Raw genomic sequence first — 17,950 nt, forward strand, 5'->3', positions numbered from 1 at the left:
TTGGATTTTGAGAATCAATTAAGTCCTAAACTGATTATTGGACTCAAAATTGCCCAATAATCAGTTTTTATCCATTCTCAAACAACTGCTTCAAAACAATCCTTTCCTTTTTTTGCAGCTTGGTTCTTTCAAAGGATGGAATATCTAAACACCGTTTTTTTGTTGATTCTCAAACAACTGCTTCACAATCCATCAGGAGAACCTCTTCCTTTTTAAGGAGTCCAAGGAAGAAGGTAAAGTGATAATATGTACAGATTGGGCAAAGAACAGAGTAATGCCTTTATGCTGGAAAGTGTTTGGTAATAAGTGAAATTGCCAGAGTAATTACCCAAAATCAGTGTCGTGGATTGAGTAATGGTGTAAGCAGGTCTCCAGCAATGTACACCTTCTTTTGGGTCTTCAGTAACTATCATCATCTGTTTCAGGTCTTCGAAGGTAGTAACGCAGGCAGTTCGTTAAGACCTGCATTTTTATAGTTCAAAATTTGAGATGATTATTGAGAACTATCAGTATTACAAAATTTGACAATTCTAAGGCCCTGTTAGTTTTGGATTTTGAGAACAGATTGTGGTCCAAAACTGATTATTGGCATAGAAATGCAGTAACACCCCCACCCCCCCCCCCCCCCCCCCCCCGGGTTCCCTATGTTTTCAGCTTTTTACCTCTTATTGCAAATTTCTGCAGCTCAGCATTATGGTGGGGACCACTATTTTACATGCTATGATGGGGTGAGTCCGACCATTTAACACCTCATGTTTTGATTGGGTGGGCCCCACCACTCTACCAAACCCATGCATAGATTGGGACCCACCATTTTAGCTCTAATGTTTTGAACTCACAATCGGTACTCAAATTCCAAAACAAACAGGGCCTAGGTATTTCTTTCTGATAATTCAATTGGTTGCAAAATAGTTACCTGTGATAAGGAACTGTTTAATGCTGCACCTCTGTAGCTGACATGGAACTTATCTTTGGCAACCAAACCCTGTTATAAAACAGAAATAAGGATTAATGAGACAATTAAAAATGATAATAAGAAGCTTTGCAGACATACTTCAGTGTCGATCTCAGCTGATTCCACATTGATATTGATATCTGCCATAATCTGGATGATTTCCATCAGTAGTCCCGGTCGATCTGCTGTCTCTATATAAAGCAAGCTGGCAAAAATAAAAGCCAATAAATGGAAGCATAGGCCTAGCTATCAAATATTTTGCTCATGGGTGCAGAAATCAATGCATTTCCTTTTATTAACTAGACTAGATGTATGATTCACAGGAAACAAAAAGAGGAATAGTGTTTATTCGATGAACAAACTGGGTTATTTATGATACGTGGATATTGCTACTTCCAAACGACCACCCCCCCGCGGCGGCGGACCGCCAGCTACTGCACTTCCATGATGAATATAATAATATTGTAAAATGGAAAGAAAAAAAAAATCAGAGGTCAGTTTAAGCTTAATGCTTACCTGTCTTAAAAGTACAGAAGAAAAACAAAGAGGAAACCAGTGAAACATTTATTTGTTTGAAGCAAGGGGAGACCATTTATAAGATTGTATGGACATTTTTTGACAAAAATAATGTACAAAGATCCATCTAATATAGAATAAGTTCATCTAATATAGAACAAGTTACTCCCATTCAATTCATCATGCCACTAAAAATAATGCACGATCAGCAGTGGAATTAAATGGGCATAAGCAATTTAGTTAGGTAACACATAATCATCATTAACAATTGCAGACCTTCTCTTAGGTCCGTCATCTTTAACCTCTATATGTGTTGCAATGTCAACATCAAGCTGTTCATAGCAAGATACGAAAGTCAGGATCCCGTTTGGTGCCAAACACAAGGTAAAAGAAGTTAAAACAATGTGCAGAAAATGCTAGTGTATAATAAAGACTTGAGACATTCCACTCAGAAACCATTGTTACAATATATAAATTAAACTACATGACAAATAAAGACATCATCAGGTATCTAAATAAGTTAAACACAGTATCCATTTTATATTATCGCTGAAAAGGGGAAGACTGCAAAGGTTGCAGGTTCCATTTTATCGCTGAAAAAGGGAAGATTGCAAAGGCGGCAACTTGGATCAGAATCTAGAACTAGCAGGAATGTTATTGATCAGACAGAAGCCTCCTTAATTCTACTGGTGTGGATTAGATTTCTTTCATAGTCCTAATCCACGTTTTATTTCTCAAGTGGTTCTCTTTCCAACTGGGATACACTATCCTTGCCACCTCAATTCCAGAACATATCATCGATCATCAACAGCATGCATAGAAGAACCCAATCTAGGGAATCTTATTCATAAGATGTTAGCCTCCAAACAACATGACGACTGGTAAAAAGATGTACTTAATCATTTCCAGAAAGCTTTCAATGTTTGATCATGGTGGCAGATGACTGGCATTCTCTCAGTGGGTTCAAGCACAAATGCAGGTAGTGACAAGAACCAAGTACTGTTTCAAGATCAAGGCAGACAAAAATTGGCCCCCAAGGGATTGAGCCTCTAGCTCAATGGTCAAGGCTTTGGTATTCAACCTGGAGGTCGGAGGTTCAATCCCAGCTTACCTACCATACAACTTTGTGATTTTACACGATTTCCACCAAAATTCCCATCCAAAACTGGCAGTCCATTCCCGCCGCGACTGAGATGCATACCGAAACTGAAATCTGAAACCTTGCATGTAGCCAAGCATATCATGAGGTGTCTAAGAAGTACTCTTCATCATGGACTTCACTATAAAGCACCCTCTAAGAGGTCTATCGAGGTGTCTGACATTGATTGGGCAGGACATCTAGACAAATGTAGGTCCATGACAAGATATTGTCTCTTTCTAAGTGGATGCCTAATCTCATGGAGCAGCAGATGCAGAAGGCAGTTGTCATGTCAAGTGCAGAAGCTAAGGACAAGGCTATGGAGTCTACTGCGGCTGAGCTGATGAGGATAAGACAACTATTCCAGCCTACTTATAGATAAGGCTTACACTATTTTGATTTGACGATGCGTGTGAATTTGAGTTTGTTAAAGTGGGTGTCAATGGAAGGTCAGGTTTACGTTTTCTATTTGATGAAGGGTGTGAATGGAAGGTCTGATTTACATTTTCTATTTGATGAAGGGTGTGAATGGAAGTGTGTTATAGAGATGTAATTTACCACATCATTAAAAGGGAAAAAGATGACTTGACGCCGAGGCAGATGGCGGCAATGCACTTCTTTGGTGGGATCTCTTCCCTTTATTATATTAAGGGAAAATGGAGAAGATAGAGGTGGCAATGGCGGAAAGAATTGGTGTTGCTGATTGGCATTTTGATGAAATGGCTGAGAGATGTGGTGAGTTGGAATGCAATGATCACTAGCTATGTAGGAATTGACATGTTAGAGACTGCAAAGGACTCATTTGTGATTATGACTTAGAGTTGTCCCTTCTGTTCCTTTCTCGCAGAGTCGATATGATTGATAAAGAATCTAGTCGGATTGCCATTACAGATATCCTATTTAACGTATTTCATGCTGTGGTTGTTTGTACACCTAGTAATCTGATTTCTATCGTGTTAGCTTTCTGCAAATAAAGATTGCACCTCTCAAGTGTCTGCTATTTGAGTGTGTATCCTGTATTCTTCATTTCATTGGTAACATGTCTTCTACTGGTTTATGTTGTGTGACACATGCACACAAAATTCTTCTCTAAATAGTACAACTGAATTTCAAGATGGTGATTATCCTTTCGGATGCTTCTAACATCAGTCCATTATCATCATGTTTTTATTGACTTAATGACTTCAATAAAAACATTCATCTAGAAAATGCTTAAAAGGAGAATAAAAATCAATTTATTATGATGTGGCAATTAAACTCCATTGAACAAACTTTCTCAACTAGTTAACTATTAAGGTATCTCTTGAAATCGATTTCCCATTAATTGATTACTACTAAAATTTATGTACACCTGAAACCCTTACCGGCATCCAAACAGACTACATTTGCGTAAAAGACATTTTTACTTGATCGAGGAAATTGAACATTAAAAGTCATTCAATAAGCTCTTCATTCAAACTATAGGGCTAGTACACTAGATGAGTTAAAATGTTGACAAAGGTTTCAGAGAACTGCAGCATCAGGCTATGTTGCTGCATTTTTTAAAATATCTTTTTTCTTCAAAGGGGATTCATCATTTTTTTTTTAAATATCTTTTTTTTAAAATATTCTTATTCTAGATGAACAAGTGCTTTGGAGCTGCCACATTTGTATAAAGACATCACTCTAGATGAGTGATTCGAGAAAAGACATTAAGTATAGATGCTTTGCTACAAGAAAAGCAATATGATAATCCACATCATGGAGCACAATTGAAGTTATGAGAAGTAGGCTTGGCATGAAAAGGAAAATGCGATACGAAAAATTTCATGAAGAGTCTGACCTTCTTCTGTGGTGCTTTTATTCCAAAAGCCTCACCCATTGCCAGCCGTTCGCTAGATTCCTAAGAAGAAAAAAGAGGATCGTAAAATTCAAATAAAATAAATGCATCGCTACCAGATAAGAATAGGAGAGTAAAGATACTAAATTGAGTGGTCATACTGGATGATACTTTAGCAGGTTGTTAATGATTGTAAGCCGAATTCTCTCTAACATATCAGGATCCTCAACCTTGCGCCCAGTGTCCCTAGCATGTAAATTAAATCCATCTTAAATAAGAATAAATAGCTGTAAGTACCTAAGATATAAAAAAAGACTAGATTATAAAATGGTGACCCAATGCATAAAGATTTCCACAACAATGTCACTTCGATGTCATATTTGTTCATCCAATATTTCAATAATTAATAATCAATATCATAAACACAAGCCCAGCCTAACAGCTAATGTATTTCCATGCCAGTACCAGCCACAAGATTTTCAGCAACTTGAGTGCATTTTTATTTTTGAAATGGTACTTGAGTGCATCTTATATCATTTATATTCTGAATTAGTGGTGTAGTGCCTAGGTCATCCAGATAAGCATGTCATATCTATATTATTGTGCCTTTAAGGCTCCATCAGATCATCGTTAGCTATAAAATGGGCACTAATAAAACTAATAAAATGGGCACTCACTGTTGTGTTATGAAAAATTTTGTTTTTGTCATTGATGCCTCAGTGGTAACGGTTCCTTTAACCACATCTAAGCCTAAATCTTTGAGGGCCTTCATCTGCAAGGTAAACCCAGAGACATCAAGAATTATTCCAACATGTAGATAGATGAAATAATTCAAACAATAACTAGTTTTAGAAACATTAATTCTGACATATAGATGCATGAAAGAATTCAACCAATAGCTAGTTTTAGAAACATAGCTAAGACAAGACAAGAAGCCTTCAAAAAGGCAACACTTTCTGTAAGCACATGATCAAAGTGTGAAACTGAGCGTCAATATTGAAGTGCAAACACAATGTACGAGCTGTTATCTTGTAAAGATCTACATTTCAAACAATTCTCGTTTCATTGAAAAATAATAATAATTAAAAAATCCTTTTGATGCATCCTGCAGGTGGATACCTAGTTGAGGATCTAAAATACAGAGCAGAGCACCCAAATGTTGTTGGTTATACATCAATCAATCATGCCCATCGCAAGAATGGTCACAATATGAAAAACCAAATAATGGCAGATTGAAGGAAATGTTAGAGAGGAAGGTCCATTATGTAGCGGAGCTCTTCAAGAAAAATTCCCCTTAGGGCCTTTTGGTTGACAGGAAAGGTTTTCTGGCAGAAAAGACTTTCCCGGAAAACATTTTCCTTCGTATAATTTATTGAGGAAAAAATTAGCAGTCTGGTTCACCAAACATGAAGAAAGAAAAAAAAGGAAAGGATTCACTCATTTGGATGGCAGTTGCCGGGAAAGGAAAATGAGCATTTATATAAATATAACATGGCTAGTGGGGCCCACATATATAGTAACAAGTGATCTACTAGTGGGGCCTACATAGAGGAGCTAAGTAGCTAACAGCCAAAAAATAATGGAGTCCGCATGGAAATCTTTTTTTTTCTTTTGAATGGTAATATAATAGTGAAGCCCACATGTATAATGACGAGTGATTCACTGGTGGAGCAAAGATATATGGGCCAAAGGCCAAAAACCAATGGAGCCAACAACTATAATAATGAGTGATCTATTAGTGGGGCCGATAGGGAGGACTCAGTGGTCACATGTATACTAAGTAATAACATATCATAGAAGTAAAATGGGGCCTAAATGAGGGCCCAATGGCCAAGAAAATCAACAGGGCTCGCATGTATACTAAGCAATAATATATCATATAAAGCCAAGTGGGGCCCACATATAGACCAATGATTGATCTACTAATAAGGCCTCGTAATCGTAGATCTAGTGATATCATGGCCTTCGCTTCCGAAAGTAGAGTTGACTGAACATTTGCATCGATATGAGCATCCATTTTAGATTGGATGGCAGTGATGCCACTTTGCATATCATAGATTGTAGTTCTAATAGGATTGATGTGCCTGTTGATTATAGATTTAATGATCTAACAGGCCTCTATCTAACAATCGTGGTTGACCGTCCATTTTGGAATGGATGTGGATGATGCCACCTTGCGTTGAATGATCTCGACTAGGGAAGATAGTGCCAACATGATGCCCATACAAGCTGGTGCAGAGAGAAGTCCATATGGCATCCCAATGTAACCTCAAAAGAAGGTTAAAAGTTGGACCTCGCATGTGCATCAAACAAGTGGCTTGCGAGCCACCAAGAAATCTTTGGGTGGCGTATATTGTACAAGTTCTCCTGGAAAACAAAACAACATCTTATAGGATGGGGAAAAAAGGCTTCGTCCCTAGGAGGAAAATATTTTCATCCGGATCCTTTTCCAGGCACAACTAAACAGTGAAAAATGGACGCAAGTTTTCCACCTTTTCTTTCTTTTCTTTTTTTTTGAAAATGAAGTTTTCCACCTTTTCCTTTCCACCGTTTTCCACCATTTTTCTGTCAACCAAACAGGCCCTAAAGTATTCAAGACTTACACCTTTGTTTAAGTGGTCCAGGTTATAATTGAAGATGTGATAACTACGACCACATAAACAGAGCCATTTAAATGCTACAACTTGCAAGTTCTATATTTTTCATAACAAGGAAATGAAAGGATTTTGCATAGTCAGTTCACCGTGTCAATAAGAGCCCCCAAGCGATCCCCAAAGCTTAGTTGTACAATCGTTGCGTCAGAATCTGAATCTTGGTCTATCACGATGATTGGCATGGGAACAGAATCAGCATCCTGGTCAGACTTCTGCCATTGAAATCACTTGTCAAACTTGAGGCAAATGAAATTATATCCATTAACAAATATTATTCATATTATTCACAAGCAATAAATGCCAGCACTGTGCAGACAAAAAAGTAGATGCGGGCACGCATCTTTCCGAGCTGCCCAAAATTAATACGAGAGATTAAGAAATTAGACATGCTTTGATCAGATGCAAATAATCATACTTCAAACTCCAAGGCATGCTCTTACACATAATGATGGGCTGTAGTACTACACTTCTAAGGCGAAGATTTTATTTTTATTTTATTTATTTTTGAATGGTTAAGGCTAAGATTCTCTAAGTAATATTACATTTATTCAAGCAAAGATTTTCAAATGACAATCATACTGGACACATCTATGAATGCCTTATGACTCAACATATTATAATTCATTGGAAATGCCCTGTAAGTCCTGAAATAATCTTTAAAAAAATGATTGGGATAATAAGGTTTGTACGCAAAGAAATTTTTCTTGCATATAGTGGTCATACAATGCCACCTGACTTGAGCAAAAACCATTTAACATATGAATGGTAAAGAAAGATAATATTTCATAACTGAATCCTGTTAACAGGAGTTATAGATGAGAATTTAGAAGATAGGGTAAAATGAAAGTATTATCTAGGTACAAGCCTCATGTGCAAATAATGTACCAGTTTGAAAGAGTGAGTGTATTAAAACTCTAACCTACAACACAGAAATATTATGGTAAGAAATACCAGAAGCCAAAAACCTTTTTTTCACCTTCCAGAAAAATACAACAGTATGAAAAATTTCATTAAAAAATAAAAACAAGAGTATGACAAATGATTCTCTCAATATGAATATGACCAAACGGACAAGCTGTCACTAACCATAGAGAACGATCCCACTGCACTTGCCGAATCAGTAGAAGCTTGGCAAATACTCCTGTAACATTGTTTAAGCAGATGCAGCAATGATAATTATAAGCACAAGTATATGGAAAAGATATTATTCCATTCAAAGAAGTAGAAATGATATAAAACCAGAATGCTGTCTACCGCAATTCACAGTGCATCTACAAAAAAAAACTGGAAGAGATCAGATGCTTTACAGAAGCTACCAGGTGATCACAATCCTATGTTTAAATATTATAAAAATCATCACAGATCCATCCAAAGTTCCAAACCCTTGGTGTTGCTCTTTCAAAATTTAAAAGGTCATACAAGAACGAGTGCATAATCTGAATGTCTATATAAAACTGAATCATAAGAAGTCAAAGCAAAAACATATGGCATTAGCATTAGTTTCAACATTATCACTTCGTAAGTTAAAAATTTAAAATGGAAATACTTTCTCAGATTACATACAGGTACAATATTACTAAATCAATAAGTATTCAATAATCAAAAGATAGTACATTGAATGCTAAAGAATGACTAATGGGGTCAGATAAAAGGAAAATATAAAAGATTGCCTGCCAAGAGGATCACGTGGCCATCAATAGATATTAGAATTTCTTTGAAGGTTGCATATGATCAGATGCACCAGTATCCATAAACTACTGGTTTAGTTGGTGGTGAACTAAACATCGAGAAGTAGTTGAGACTTGCCCTACCAGTTAACAAGTGAGGATCAAAAAATCAATCCCATGGGAAGTGTTCAGAAAAAGCTAAAGCAGGACTTCGAGTGACAAAATCTTAGCTTAAATGTTATAGCATGAGATTAGAAGCAAGGAAGCATGTGTTTTAAAAAATGGTGACAGAAGAGAAGGAAGATGAATAAAACATAGAAATTAAAGAACCTGAATCTAAACCAGTATTCATCTGGATCTCCTTATATTGATTGCATTTTTTAGGACAAAGTAAAATTATTCCGTGAAAAAAGGTATATATATATATATATATATATAATGAAAAATGCAACAAATGCATAATACAAACCAGTGTCAATTCTCCCTCATATTGTCATTGCCAATATGCAACTTAAGTTCAAGTTTCATGTACTTGTGCAATTCAGTGGATTACAGTGCTATTTTTAGCACATGTTTCCGAGGACCATGGCTACTTTAATAATATATTTTGTCTGTACGCATGCATGAGTTAAATTTTTTATTTTTATTTATTTTATTTTTTTTGAAAAAATAACAAGACGCTATTCAAGAAAGAGAGAAGATATGTATGTTGGTCATGGGCCTCTACTCGTGAGTTCATTTTGAAGGGCATGGGCCTTCAGGCAAACTGTATGCTGTATCTATATGTAATAAACGTAATCTATATGTAATAAACGTACTAGATGACATACAACATGTATGCAAGCGGGTCCCAATAGGTTCTTTGCTACACTCACATGTACGCAAGCTAGGCATATAACATGTCTTCTACTAGTGTCTGCTACTCAGTAGAAGACATGCAACATGTTACATGAATGAATATTGGTCAACACCCAATATTTTATTTGAAGTTATGTTGTTCTCAAAATTTAATTTTACTGCATTTTTGTTGTTATTAACAAAAAGGAAACACCAACCTCCCTATCTTGTATTTGTATATGTGGGCGTGTCCCTATTTCTAAATTTTGGGGGGTTGCCCTGTCCAACACTCCGTATATGTGTCAGCACGCGTATAACGTGTCTGTGTCCACAAATCATAGGTTTTCATGCCAAGAACAAGAAAAAGGAACTTGGGCCAGAAACAGTTTTCCTTTGTGAGTATATATGGACATACTAAGCATGATTTTTTTATGGATTTAAATACCCTATCCTTCTTCCTCTTTTGCCATCCAATTTGACCAATGTAGGAGTAAGATGGTGTAGAGCCCCAACTACCTCTACAGCCATGTTTTATTTTGAATGAAAGAGCCAAGTTAACTACGAGTAATGTGCGCATTCATGGGTACTTTAATATCCGTCTCCCTCTGTCTTTGCATGGTTACATGGTTGGTTTCAAGACTTCATTTAGCTCAAACACAAGTTGTATAGGTTGAAACGAATTTGAAACCAAGTTGTATCTGTCCTAAATCAGTAAGCCTTTGGCGCTTGGAGCTTAGTTGGCAACCTTGAAGTGAGCTTCAACCCGAAGTTTTTGGGATGTATCCTATTCTCTGTGAAGATGTAGTTAGTACAACTACTCTCAAAAAGATTTTAAAGTCATTGGTATGGTTTAGATGCAGGCTTACCAACTAAAACAAGAAATGAAAAACTACTTTCACTCCAAAGAGGAAACATAAATCTAGGGTTTCGGAAAACAAGCTAGGGTTTTCCCTTCTCCCTGGAGAGATGATCTCTTTCATGACATTCCTACAAGCAGGAAACTCTATTCTCGCTGCTCTCTGCAAGGTAAGTTCCTCGAATCCCTCTCTCTCCCTCTTCAAATCACACAAAACCCTTAAAATTGTATATGTTGACATGCCTCTAAATCTCCCCATGAGCACCTTTGTCATCCCAATTAGCTATCAGCGGCCCTATCCCTTTGAGGCTATGACCCTAGGGTTTTCCAACGTGACTCCTTCCCCGACAGTGGTGTCGCTCAACACGGAAATCAAAACCAGTGGAATCCCCGAGACCCTAGCCGAATGACTATCCCCAATAATCGAACTGGAGGCATTGCCACAAGCGACAATCAAAACCAATGGCTCAAGACCAGAACCGCAAGCCCAAAGTCGAGAGTCCAACCCCTTATCTTCTCGCCCCTAGAGAAGATCTGATAAGGTTATGTAGAGAGGGGAAGATTAAGGAAGCCATCGATGTCTTGGGTCAAGGTTTTCGTGCCGGAGCTCACGCACTCTTCGCACTCTTGAATGCCTGTGCTGAATCAGAGATTTCGGAAGAAGGGAAGATTCATGACTTTGTAACATGGTCTCTGTTTAGGGCCGATGTTCAGATTAATAATAAAATGATTGAGATGTGTTGGGGTAAAACCGGACTTCCAACCGCGTGGTGACAAGTGGCTACACCCATGAGGGTGAGACGAAGCCACTCGGCTAGTTATAACGTCGAGTACCGCCAGTCCCAACAGAGCAAGGAGCCGCATGGCTGGCTGGGCAAAGGACCCTCGGAGCTGAAGGCTTACGCCCAGGTAACACCTCATGAGGATTACCTCCCGACAGGCGGAGAACCCCCGAGGCTCCTTCATGATGTCGCCACCTGGCGAGATCACCCGTATTAACCTAGAAGATCACGTAACGTCCCATCACGCCACTCTTAGCAACAAACCGTACAGGATCCAGATACTCTTCAGAGGATCCAGGTGCTTTCCAGGTGCTTTCCAACCCCGTCGTACGAGATCACGGCATCTCCCTCCCGCCATAGGAGAGGGCGCCTCTCATTCGTCAACATCACATCACGGGCTTGCAATTCCACCTTGCAGTACCACGCTAATGTCGAGGCCTACACCAGATGCATTATCACGTCACTATCATATCACGCCCAGGAACACGGAGCTCCACCTATAAAAGGGAACCCTCCACTCCATGTCCAAGGCTTTTGGGCTAACTCCCCTCCTCTCCAAACCATCATGATCAGAGCACAAACACCAGCCCCCAAGTGACTCTCTCTCTCTTCTGTGTTCAGCTGTGTTCAGCTCTTATTCTGGTGTCTCCGCCTAACTTGAGTCTCAAAGGGTTCCTCAGGAGACCGGAGTTCCTACTCTTTCCTACTCTGGGTGGTCCTTAACATTTGTATGTGAGCACAGGTCACAGGCCAAGGTGATCTCCTTGCTGTCAGAACCAGATAGAAGGCGGGACCTAGCGCATCTTAGCCCTTCAAACCCTCAGTTGCATTGTATAGTTTCCCAACCATACAATCATCTAATTTCACCCCAAAGAGGAAACATAAATCAAAATATCCAGTTTCCAAATGCAATATCTCACAGCAGCAAGATCATGCAAAATTACTACACTACTAATTTTTCATTGCCTTATATAGATGATCAGTAAAATTCACTTCAAACCAAAAGAAAAACAATAACAATTTAAATACCCGAAAATATCAAAACATATAAATTGAAATTTCAAGAAACATCTCATGTCACAGGATCACGTCAGTTAGTCATCACAAAACGTCTTCGATTTACAAAACGTCTTCGATTTACAAAAAAAATAGCAATCATCAGGATTATTTTCGCAATTCAAACTTAACCGGCCAAATTTATTTGAATCCCCAAAAAAATCGCAAACATGGATGCATCTAATCCTCAATTTCAATTGAAACGTAGTTTATCGAACAACAGCATCATCAGCAAAAACGGGAAAAGCATTCTAGAAGAAACAACATAAATCAGAAAGTTGTCTTGCCTCTCTCTGGAGAATCTGAATCCCGAAGCAGCATAAACATGACGCACGTTGTAGATCTTGCAGAATTCCAAAGAAGGAACTTGAGAGAAAAACCCTAGGTCGGAAACCCTAGATCGGGGGAGAGTGTAAGCGGAAAAGGCGTTCGCGATGGCCATGGCAATTGCTCCCCCCTCTCTGTCTCTCTCTCTCTCTCTCTCTGAAACTTGTTGATTTATGTAGAGATTGTATCCTTTTATACCCACTCTCACCTCAACCGTCGGATGATCCATCCAAATGCCATCATGTGGTGGGTCCCAAGTGTCGTCGCGTGGATGCCACGTTAGACGCATTTGGAGTAGTGGACTTATGCATCCGTCCGATTTGGAGCCATTTGGAAGATGAGATTCCGTTTTGGTCGAAATGACGGAAATACCCTTGTCCAAAGTTTAATGACGAAAATATCCTTAGCTAGTGTCAAATTTTCACACAAACACCTGCGCTGAAGAACTGGGAACTAATAGACGAACGGAGATTGGATATTGCCCCTATCGAAGATTTAGCCCCGCATTAAGAGTATTTTCGTCATTCTATTCTAAGAAAGATGAGGCCCGATTGATCTAGTCATCTTTCTTGTCTTCTTTGTAGCTATCATATACTCCGTTTTTTAACCAGATAGAATCCATTTTTTAACAAAGTAGTTGAAAGGCAATTTCATGATACCTTTTATGGGCCCGCAGGGGTATATATGTCAAATCAAGATCATTGATTTTGCGGAGCACCATGAAGCGGCCCTCATGGTTTTTTTATACCATCCCAAGCAACCACATGGAGACAAATGTATCCATAAAATCATCAATTGGACTATTTCAGTTATTGATATAATGAACCACACTTCGCTTCCTTAGGGCTATTTACTACTAGCCAGTTTCAAATTCTCGTATGAATACTAGTAGTGCATCAAACATGCAATCATCGATTCTCCCAAGAGGCCACAATTACCGTGCGGGCAACACATATTAACGACGATGAATGCATTTTTGCTTTGTTGTGCCATTAATATTTGTATTTGCTCTGTTATTCTGGCAAAGCCTTCCGAAGAAGAGTTAGGGATGGTATGCAATACCAGTCAGCCATGAATCATAAACTCCTATTACTAGATTTAGTTGTCCACAAAAAGTAAGAAATTTTGTATATTTTGACCAATTCAAGGTGAAAATGGGATAATACCATTTTATTTTATTTTTGTTGGGGGACTTTTGGACTTAAAATGGGAGAGTTATGGAGGTTTTAATTTTGGGTGACATTTCGCTCGGTCTTTAAAAAAGGACCGTAACTCTCTCATCGCAATGAGTTTTTGGGTGCCATTTCTTGGGTGGGTATACATGTCAAATAAATATCGTCAATTTCTGAAGAGCATCATGAAGCATCCCTTGTGGTTTTGATATCACCCCGAGAGGACATCCAACACAGAGATATATAATAATAATAAAAAATCGTGAATAAAACCTAAAAAAGGCTTGATGGATCAATGGCTTAGGATCATCCCAGCAAGGTGTTGTCATTCGTGTTCGGATGGCCATTCAGTTCAATGGATCTCATCACATACACAAGACATAAGTGGGGCTAAAAATATATATTTTAGGAAAGAGCATTGCAAATTTTGAGCCATTTTAAGAATGTACATTGATTTAGTTTTGGATACTCTTGTCATTTCATTGTTAGGTTAGCATAGTATATATGCTAACCTCTCTAGAAACCCTAATACGTCTGTATATATATGCTAACCTCTCTCGAAACCCTAATACATCAATCTCTTTCTCCCTCTTTCAGCCGCTTAGGCCCTGCGTCTCTCTCAACCTTTCTTCCTTTCTCTTTCAGTTTACATGGTATTAGAGCCATAAGGTTCTTGATCCTTATTGATTTCCTTTCCTTTTTCTTCTTTCTGTTATCTTCGTACATGTTTCCCTGAGATCTGCATCCCAAGTACTTGAGAAAAGGAGGTGCTCTTCAATACGCCGCCATCTGCCAAAGTTTTGTTTGGGGTGATTAGCGATATCTTTGGGTGCACCTTGGTACTGCAGTGGTATTTCGATCAATGGCATGAGGACTTGAAGCCGTCTTTAATACCCCATCCTCTATTTTATGTGGTTCTTTTTCGGTAAGATCTGATTCCTCCTCTTTCGTGCATATATATGGTACATCTTGATTGTGTCTAGGTAGATATTATGACTATTGTGGTATAAGTATAACACCTACGCTTTTTGTGTGATTATGATGCATAATACCTGCCTAGCCTGTTTGCACCGTTTTAGTTTTTTGCGTGAGTAAAGGAAGAGATTGTGTGGAGCGAGCCAGAGTCGCTTCCGTAGATTCTCATTAATCCATTTCCGTCCGATTTTACCAGAGAGGGTGAGAAGCGTTACCGAACATGTCCTTAGGATGACATGGATGGTGATATCGGGATGGATGATCTCATGAAGGAGTAGAGAACTTGAGATTCATGGGGCTGTAATGAGTCTTTGAAGAGACATTACCCTGGAAAATGGAAGGGTATCGCCCATTGGGTTGGATAGTACATGCTCTAGTGAATTCTACTAACGATATAGGATGAACAAAGAAATTAGTCGCATGCAAAGGTTGTGTTTTAGCGACTTTGAGGCATTGCCACTTTGGATCGGATCCTCCCTCCTATGTCTTGATCACGATTTGTTTTGATACCTCAATGGCCATATCCTATTTTTTTTCGAAGTGATTTCATCCCACTCCGACCATGATATATTTCGAATTGGACCATCCCATCAAAATGCCCTCTATCTTACTCATGTTGTATAGAGTTAGGGCTTTAGGTTATTGAAGGGAAGATGGAAGAAACACGACACGAGGGGAAACAGTCAATGAAAATAAAAATAAGAAAATAAAAATGTTGTTTTCATTTTAAGTGGGTTTTTTTAAAATATTATGAAAATATTTCTCGTGAATAGACAGATGAACTGGAAATACGAGGTGCATTTATGTACATCAGGAGAGTTATTATCACCGGACCAAAGCTTCACATACTTTCGTACATTCTCTTTCTCTACCGAGCAACCAACACAGTCGTTGTAGTTTTAGCTAGCAGGGTTAGATATCCATGCTACAACGTTTTGATAAATGTGGTGAACTCTCCTAGTTTTACGTTGTTTAACTAGTTCTCAAAGGCTATTACAATTCCCGAAAACTCTGAGGAGCCAATTAAAAAGGTAAAACAAGTTGAGTTCGCCCCGTCATAAAAAATGATTGTGCACCTATAACCAAGGTTTTAAATTTCGGTTCCAATTTTAGCTAGCACAAAAAAAAAATACTATGGTTTCAGTTGGACTCAGCAAAAGTATCTTGTAAAATGACAAAAACATATGGAAACATATGCAAATGATGAAATTTAAAAACAAAACTTTGGAAAATGTCATAATAAACACGAATGCATACTTAGAAATCATCGCATTGCAAGAAAGCCATCCATAATGTCTTAATCACATCGACACCTGGCGACATGTGTTGTTGCACATATTGGAACACTAAAGTTAATAAAAAATTATAATGCAATGAAGTATAAGAAAGTACAATGACCAATCTTCCCTTCAAGGACTTCAACCCTATGTCAATACCACGTGGAGTTACGAGGTATTATTGGTCTCACGTCGATTTGACATCTCATGTATAAGATACGATTACTTTTTGTGTTGTTCAATGATGCTACCTACCACATATCATTCTCTGCAATAACAAAGTGAAATGGAATGTAAAGTAAAATGGCTTACAAAAAGCACATCCCATTTATGTGCTTAGTCAAGGACTCTTCATTTGTATGGTACTTAGCTTTTGAAATTTGAAATTTTTGCTAATCTTCACCCTGAAATGAAAAGTGGGCCCATCTTCGATTCAATCAGGATGAGCCCACAAACCATATTGACAAAAAATAAAAATCTTAAACGTTTTTCTACCATTGCAATAGGTATTGGAACTACTGTTTGCACCATTTACATCCGAATGGGAACTTATCCATAAATACAATATATCAATGGTTGAAAAACAGGACCTTAGTAAAAACTGGAAATATTATAAATTGAAAAATATGGCGTGTTATAAACAAATTAAAGAAACACTTTTTAAAGAAAAAATCCCAAACTGTATAGAGTTTTCCAAAACAGAATTATTCAAATAAAATTCCAAACTTTTTAGGATTTTTCAAAACTGGGTTTTGTAGAAAAAATACATGGAAAAGTAGGAAGAAACACCTGGATTATGATTTTTTTTTCCAGTAAATCATAACATCTTTCCATTTTCGTCGTTTCTACTATTTCGTTCGAATTTTGGAAATTTCGATTGAAATTCCAACGGAAATAATGAAGCGTAACGAAACCATCGAGATTTCATTTCGGGGAGGATGGTAACAGAAATATTTTAGTCATTTCTTATTGGTTTCGATGGAAATTTAAAACCATGCCCATAACATTTTATGGTTAAAATTTTGTTCTATGGAACATTTTTACTGGACATTTTATACATGGAAAATCTGATTAGAAATTCTTTCCGTAGGCTCCGATTCTTTCAACGTAAAATGGGCATAAAACAAAATTTATACCTACTTTAAAGTTATGGGTGCAAAATTTGCTCTACGCCAATTTTACGTTGAAAGAAACAGAGCTTTAGAATTTTTTATTGGAATTTTTTTACAGAGAATAGAAAACAAAGTTTTTAGCATTTTGCAAACTCATTTTCCATGGAAATTATTTTCAAAAATTGAAAAATTTCCTTGTTTTTAAGAAAAGTTGCTAGCCTACAGCCTACTAGACCTTGGATTTTTTTTTCCCATGGAGTTTTGTTACACCTCATGCATAGCATGAATGAGACCCACCATTTTACACCTCATGTTTTTCGATGGGACGGGGCCTACCATCTCCTACAAAACCCATGCATTAGATAGGGCCCACAATTTTTCCACATCATGTTTTGCTGGGTTGGGGCTTACCATTTTATACCCATGGATGGACCCACCATCTATACATAGGGTAGGGCCCACCATTGTACAACCACGGATAGCATGGATCAAATAGGAACTAGAAGTCACTTTTTAAGTTGTGGAGTGGTCAGAATCAGTGAAACAACAAAAAATCCAACGTTCCAGATGTAGTGATAGATTAGCCCTCCATTTTTTACTTGGGACAACCCCTTCTTTTGTATTTATGACTACTCTTTTACAGTAGAGGGGGCTGTCCCAAGTAAAAAAGCACAGAAGCCATACTCATTGCCAAGTCAAACATCTCAACAGGAGTCAACTCATGTTCAAAATTAGTCAACAATAGTCAAAATAGAACACCATTTTTGGCTATTATACGTTCATACATTTTTGTTCTTTAATTTCCAT

At 37.9% G+C, this 17,950-nt stretch overlaps 1 protein-coding gene across 2 annotated transcripts; it reads right to left on the reverse strand.

The window, feature by feature from the left end:
* Positions 1 to 141: 141 nt before the first annotated feature.
* On the reverse strand, positions 142 to 12,774 carry ACR12 (ACT domain-containing protein). Of its 2 annotated transcripts, none has more exons than XM_077385155.1 (10): positions 12,568 to 12,774; positions 8,169 to 8,223; positions 7,172 to 7,291; positions 5,106 to 5,200; positions 4,590 to 4,674; positions 4,432 to 4,491; positions 1,748 to 1,803; positions 1,055 to 1,160; positions 917 to 985; positions 142 to 462 (listed from the first exon to the last, which is right to left on the reverse strand). In XM_077385155.1, exons 1-10 carry the CDS (start codon positions 12,720 to 12,722, stop codon positions 400 to 402), a joined length of 864 nt encoding a protein of 287 aa, XP_077241270.1. In that variant the 5' UTR covers positions 12,723 to 12,774; the 3' UTR covers positions 142 to 399. The 2 variants fall into 2 exon arrangements, with proteins under 2 accessions (XP_077241270.1, XP_077241269.1); XM_077385154.1 differs by having other exon boundaries at positions 7,172 to 7,294.
* Positions 12,775 to 17,950: the final 5,176 nt, after the last annotated feature.

This window comes from Tasmannia lanceolata, unplaced genomic scaffold (genome assembly GCF_043159265.1).
Source record: "Tasmannia lanceolata isolate RefF3 unplaced genomic scaffold, GAP_Taslan_0.1 ptg000007l, whole genome shotgun sequence".
In the NCBI taxonomy this organism is placed as follows: Eukaryota; Viridiplantae; Streptophyta; class Magnoliopsida; order Canellales; family Winteraceae; genus Tasmannia; species Tasmannia lanceolata.

Coding starts and splice junctions, on each gene's coding strand:
- ACR12 (XM_077385154.1), bottom strand. CDS start 12,722: ATGGCCATCGCGAACGCCTTTTCCGCTTACACTCTCCCCCGATCTAGG. Junction 7,295..8,168: donor CAGTGGGATCGTTCTCTATG/GTTAGTGACAGC, acceptor TTTCAATGGCAG/AAGTCTGACCAGGATGCTGA. Junction 986..1,054: donor CAGCTGAGATCGACACTGAA/GTATGTCTGCAA, acceptor GTTTTATAACAG/GGTTTGGTTGCCAAAGATAA.